The sequence below is a fragment of the Lupinus angustifolius genome, chromosome LG13, assembly GCF_001865875.1.
Source record: "Lupinus angustifolius cultivar Tanjil chromosome LG13, LupAngTanjil_v1.0, whole genome shotgun sequence".
Lineage (NCBI taxonomy): Eukaryota > Viridiplantae > Streptophyta > Magnoliopsida > Fabales > Fabaceae > Lupinus > Lupinus angustifolius.
In genome coordinates, this window is record NC_032021.1 from 8,263,883 (window position 1) to 8,270,547 (window position 6,665).

At 35.1% G+C, this 6,665-nt stretch overlaps 1 protein-coding gene across 1 annotated transcript; it reads right to left on the minus strand.

The window, feature by feature from the left end:
* LOC109363219 (post-GPI attachment to proteins factor 3-like) lies at window positions 1,410-6,459 on the minus strand. Its single transcript, XM_019609400.1, has 6 exons — window positions 6,309-6,459; window positions 6,165-6,278; window positions 3,630-3,891; window positions 3,337-3,533; window positions 2,655-2,842; window positions 1,410-1,920 (listed from the first exon to the last, which is right to left on the minus strand). Exons 1-6 carry the CDS (start codon window positions 6,350-6,352, stop codon window positions 1,634-1,636), a joined length of 1,092 nt encoding a protein of 363 aa, XP_019464945.1. The 5' UTR covers window positions 6,353-6,459; the 3' UTR covers window positions 1,410-1,633.

The following is a 6,665-nucleotide window of genomic DNA, read 5'->3' on the forward strand; positions in this document are numbered from 1 at the left end:
ACGAAAGAATGGAACAAGAAGACACCATACATGGATTGAGCCATAAACAATATCAGGGACTTATCAACATGCTTCAACAAGGAAATTCCATGAAGTATGTATCGACTCAGAAAGAGAATGGAACATCTGGAGACACTAACAACATGATATTTGCTGCCTCTACATCCTATGACAATATGGAGCCACCAGGTATTTCTGTAAACCCAAAAATGACATGGATATTGGACAGTGGAGCAACTGACTACATATGCTCCACATTGTCCCTATTTTCAATACACCACAACATTAGACCCATCAGGGTTAATTTGCCCAATGGCAGCCATGTTATGGCTACAATCTCTGGCACTGTTCCAATCTTGGAAAACTTGATTTTGCACAATGTGTTATATTTACCTAGTTTTTCTTTCAACTTATTGTCAATTCCTAAACTGGCTTTGCATACACCATATATTGTGTCCTTTGATAACTCTTTTTATAAAATTCAGGACAAGAATTCTTTGAGGATGATTAGTACATCTAAGATTTTCAAAGGGTTATATGTCTTAAAGGTTGCCAAATTCTATCACAAAGTTAACTTTTCTTGTACAACTAATAACATTGCTTGTAATTATGAGATTTAGCACTATAGGTTAGCCCATGCTGATCTGATGCATCTGCTGATGCGTGGCCTAGCTGAGTCTGCCCATACTGATCTGATGCATCTGCTGATGCGTGACCAGTATGAATATTGGCTAATAAAAGCTTTAACAAAAGCATGCGTAATGTCAACAGAAATAAAGGATCACTTTTGTTTACCGCCAACATGCAAAACAATATGTATAACTGTACCCAAAAAAAAACAATATGTATAAGATTGATTGGAAAGATTTCTCAAATTACTGTGTATTGTATTTAGTATCTATAAATGAGAAAACTTGCATGGAAACCTATTCAATATATCATATTAGATAGACAATTACATTTATATTTTTTAGGACTAAATGTTAATTAGAATTAAATTTTTAATACATTATCAAAAATTTGTTAATTATCTCTACATAAATACATATCTTCTTCGTTTCTCTTTATAGATAATAAGAAATAGATTTGACACATGAGACTTGATCATAAGCTTAGATTATCTCAAAGCTAAAGAATCATAACTTAGCAAGAGGATTGTCGAACGAGTACAATTAAGACTTTATTTGTGACACATGCATAATGGAAAACAAATTAAATCATCTTTCGACTCCATTTACTCGATGAATACCTCAAAACAACTTGAATTGCTACGGATTGGTCTGTTTGGTCCAATAAACACCACTTCTTTATGTGGTAGGAAGTATAATCTTGCCATTGTTGATGACTAGACTAAATGGTCATGAGTTATGTTCTTTGCCCATAAACATGAATCATTTAAAGCCTTTTCCATATTATGTGTGTTCAAAATGAAAAAAAGTGTCAACAAGAGCTAACAACAGTGTTTTAACAAGGGTCAAGGGTTGTGTTAGAAAAGGCCAATCAAAATCTAAAGCACCAGAAACCATTGTGTTAAGCATTTCAAATAAATGCATAAGCACTAGGAAAATAAAAGAGTTTGATGTACAAATCAAAAAAGAACATATGGCATGTCATCCTGTCCAATGAGTCAACACTATTTTACCTTCTTAAGATGAAATGAGGTTCTAAACTCAGCATCATCCCATATAAAACTCCACCAAAGGAATGCCAGAGGAATGGTTGTTGCATGCCATAGAGCATGAGCATCCACATATCCCTTGTAAGGTGGGAAATCAAATGTTTGCAAGACCATAGCTAGGCCTTCTCCCGCCCCTACCACAAATATTTTCCATCGCGATGGATGGCCGGAAACACTGGCCCAAATTGCCCAAATAAGAAGCTGGCAAACAGATATCGTCACACAAACTTTCATGTTCAAACCTGCGTAAAAATTACTTTCATGTTCAAACAGTGCAACAAAGAGCAGTTTTGAGAATCTATATGTGAAATGAGGAGTGTGTTCATAGGATTTCTGTATACCACATTTTAGAGAAGATGAGGTCTTCTTGGTTTAAGAGAACAGTTTATACTTTCATTTCCCGTTTTCATTCATAATTAAAAGCATGCTAGCTTATTTTCATGTTGTTTCCGATTTTCAGTATTTTCTCTATAAATCTTTGAAAACGGGAAACAAAATAAAAAAGAGTGACATACTTGTAATTAATTATTAATGAAAACATAAACTGTTTTCATAAACCAAATAGGTCCTAATACAGAAATTTCACCAAGTTATACAGATGCTTCAAGAACGCAGCAAGTTATTTGCATGGGATACAATGATCACAATACCAAATTACCAAGGACAAAATCAATGGCAATGATGAAAGGGGACAACAAAAATAGATGAAGCCAAGATACAGTAGCAAAAGCCTTTCATCTCAAATATTGTCAGGGTGAATGCATCCTCTTTAAACTTTATCAGTCAACAAAACTTATAAGAAGCATAATTCAATGGACATTTCATTTAATAATAAAATATAACTATAAGCAAGTTGTAGAAATTCAAATGCAGGGATGAGTTGTCACAAAAGCAATCAAGGGAGCCAAAATCATTTTAGGGAACTTAGAAGTTATAAGATGCATAACTCAATACAATTTAAAAATTAAAAGATTACCATAAGAAAATTCATAGAAATTCAGGTACAGGATATGAGTTGTCACAAAAGCAATCAAGGGAGCAGCAATCATGACTCTTGTAGCTTCACCCTTCACATTAAAAGCTCGCAGTATTGAAAGAATGAGGGTATATCCTAGTAAGGCCACAGCAGAAGAGCAATCCAGCTTCTCTGTTAATTCTACATGCCTACATTACAGAAATACACATCAAAACCCAAAACTAGAAGGTTAAATACTTCAATCATAATTGCAGGCCCCCTCTCCTTCTCACAATAAATAAAATATGGAACAAAGCAAGCAAAATTGGAAGAAAAAAACCCCTTGCAATCATGTATGGTATGTATTGCTATTGAAGATATAAGGAATCTGCTATTTCTTTATCAGTTGACGGAAATCAATGAATGTTTCTGGGCACTGTGACTGTACAATGTACAGTATACATAGAATAGGCCCATCATATTTTATACATACTTCCTTTATATAGAAGGAAAAGGGTCACTTGATGATCTATATATATTTTATGACTGCTTTTTCGGTCCACGAAGTGTGGGAAAAGCAACATTAAGGCACCACGGAGAAACATTTGTGCTTCAAGAGCTAATACTACAACAGTGAACCAAAATTTTATGTACACCCCAAGTGCCCAAACCATATAATTTAATCACAAAGAAAGCAACTTACCTACTATGAAAAACAGCACTCCATAACCATGAATTCATAGATAGGATTCCATAGATGTGCCACAAGCCAGTGTACTCATAGTATGTCTTTTTATCAGGCCTCAAAGGGAAATTATAGTACAAGAGAGAGAAAAATGATACCCAGCCATGAAACTGTATAGCTAGATTAAGGGCAGACAGAGCAACAGCCACAGGTTCCTGTAACCACATACAACATATCCATCCTACATTGAGAAACGAAAACCAACCAACTACATTACAACTAAACTTTCTAATGGAGATTCAAGAAATGACCTGAATCTCAGAAACACGCTTAAATGGCCATTTTCCATGATACTTGACAGGCTGGGCACCATGTTTTGTTCTTTCTTCCTCTCTAGATAGCATGCAGTGATACCGGCAGTCAGTGCGGCAGTCCCATTGTTTCCACCTCAGGTAGAGAGGCTCATGCATATACCATGGACCATCAATTGGTTTTCCATCTGAAGAGAATTTACAATGTTGAAAGCATCTGTCACCTACACATCCAGTTTCCTCACACTGTTCCACACAATCTCTGAAATTTAATAATCACAAACAGAGCTGATCATATAGCAGAACAAAGAATGACATAACTATCTTACTGTCATTTTATAAGGTAGTACATAATAATGGCAGGGGTACTGAAGTTAGCATACATGTAATTGCTAGATCAACCAACCGATCATGTATATCATTCATAGCTGCCATCCCCCTTTACTTACACATTACAACTGACCATACTTCAGCATCACCATTTTCTTATAATTGAAAATGCCTATCAAAATCAACAATTACATTTTCTCAAATGGAGTATGGTGTACACAAGTTTAAACACATTCCATGAACGTTTAGGTGTGAATATTTTTAAAATGTAGAAATTAATTAAAAGAATAGGAGGGCATTAAATTGAAGTTTTGAATAAAAGTCATTAATGATGCTGCACAAGCATGTTGACATGATGCCAACCAATAGTAAGATAACAAAATGCCTCCATACCAAGGCAGGGGAGAAGTTGAAAGAGCAAAACCACATTGTTATAAAGAAAGATGCTTGCCCTTTCATCTAACAGTGTTGGATAAAGGTAATGATAAAAAAACAACACAACAATCAAAATATTGTAAATGTTGCAAATGCTCTAAACTCACACATATGCTTAGCAAATTGCTAGTTTTAATTTCAGGAGATGATTGGCTAGTTCTTGAAATTACAAGGAATGGGAAGTGAACATGAGACGGAAAGGTATTTTGGAGCACTGTTTTCAATCTACCCTATAAAGCTATCAAAGTATTGGAAGTTTATGCGAAGATCTTAAAGCGTGTAAAGGAAAACATGAATCTAATTTCAACAAGAATCGAATGGGGAGATTTTATTATGCCTAAGAGGTGATATTTGATTTATCAGTCAACTCCTGATACAACAGGCCTTGGTACTGTGGCAATATATTATTTATATACAACGACCAAGTCTTAGTCCCACTAAGTGAGGCCGACTACATGGACTGGATGACACAATGCTCTATCATAAATCATGTCAATTGCCAAAAAACTGATCTCTAAATTTTTCCTAACCATTTCAGCTATGGTTTTCTTGGCCTTCCTTTACCTCTAGAAATTTGACTAACCTCCATTTGATCTACTCTTCTAGCTGGTGCTTCTACCAGTCTCCTCCACACGTACCCAAACAACCTAAAGTGTGATTCTACCATCCTTACTAGGGCGTATTTAAGAATTTATTCTAGCAAGTTCATTGTGTTTGGTTAGGTAAAAATAGGGAATGTAATAAACCTTCTACACTCTTTCTTAAAAGCAATCATTTCTAGAAACATAAAGGCACATGATGCTTAGAAGGAATGGATGTGAGAGGAGGAAAAAATGGCATTGAATCCACACTCTTCTTGGCTAAAAACTAGCAACTAAATAGTTATGAAACATGAAGGCCCCAAACAATTTTCTTGAACATCTATATTGTGAAGATCCATACTGGATATTAATATTAAACATGTTCTGACACATTAGGACTGCGATCATGCTAACACACATTTCAAATTCAAAAATCTCAGATAAACCCAAAAAACTTATGTTAAGAATAAAAGCAAGATCCATCCCAATCCAATACTAAAACGAGCAATGAGCCCTGTTGTGGGCAACAGAGATTATATTCATATTATTATCTTTTCTTTGCTTTGGTACCAGTCCTTTCTCATAGAGAACTACATGAAGAGCCACTCTTTTGTCCAACAAAGAAACAGATCAGCATTCATATGATATATCTTCCAAACAAAAAAATTAGGCATTTATCATGTTATACAAGTGGAACCGATCATGATACAAGGGTTAAAAAGCTGAACATTATGGTTCCACACTTCGACTTATTTAGTGGAACCAAATAAAACAGAGTAAAACACTTGGTTCCATGCTGCTTTATTCACGCATCAAACAATACCTATTATGAACATAACACAAGATGCGTCCATTGCACCTATGCAATCATTGAAATTTCCAGAAATTATATGAAGCAGAAGTAATTACACACAAAATGGAACTTCCAAAAAACAACTAAAAAAACTAATTCACATATCATAAGATAACATTATCTCAAGAAATTCAACTTCACACTCCATTCTTGACAATTAACATTGAACAACAATACAAAAAAAAAACTCTAAAGCCAACAAGTCTTAAAACGCGAATCCCAAGTTAGATAATTAAGCCAACAAATCTTTATGGTACCAATAACATTAAGCTATCAATTCCATGTTTCAATGTTCATATAATGAAAAAAACGAATTGAAGCGAGAGAGAAGCTCACGTGTAAAGAGGATCGGCGGCGCCGTCGGTGGCGGCGAGGGGGCGAAGGAGGAGGAAGAAGAGGGCGGAGAGGAGCAATAGAGAGTGAAAGGGAGGCATTGGATTCATAGGGAAGCGAAGTCAAAAGGGGAAAAGGAATAAGAACAAGAAGGTGGATATTCCGGCGAGAGTCGACGGCGATTTTTGCATTGACAGTTGTGGTTGATATCGGGAGTGAGTCAACTGAACTCAGAGAAGTTGGGATGGGAAAAATCGTAGAATCTGTTATGTCTCGTAACTGAAGAGTGTGTGATGATATCTCATATGGACTATTCTTATCTTCATCCTTCATTATTTAATTAAATTTGTTTTATTACTACTATTATGTTAAGAAAATCTGTTATGTCTCGTAACTGAAGAGTGTGTGATGGTGGCCGTCAACCTATTTTAGTATTGTTTTTAACATCTAGTATGTTATAAATGTAAATAATATTATTTTAGGTTAAATATTTATAATTTGAAG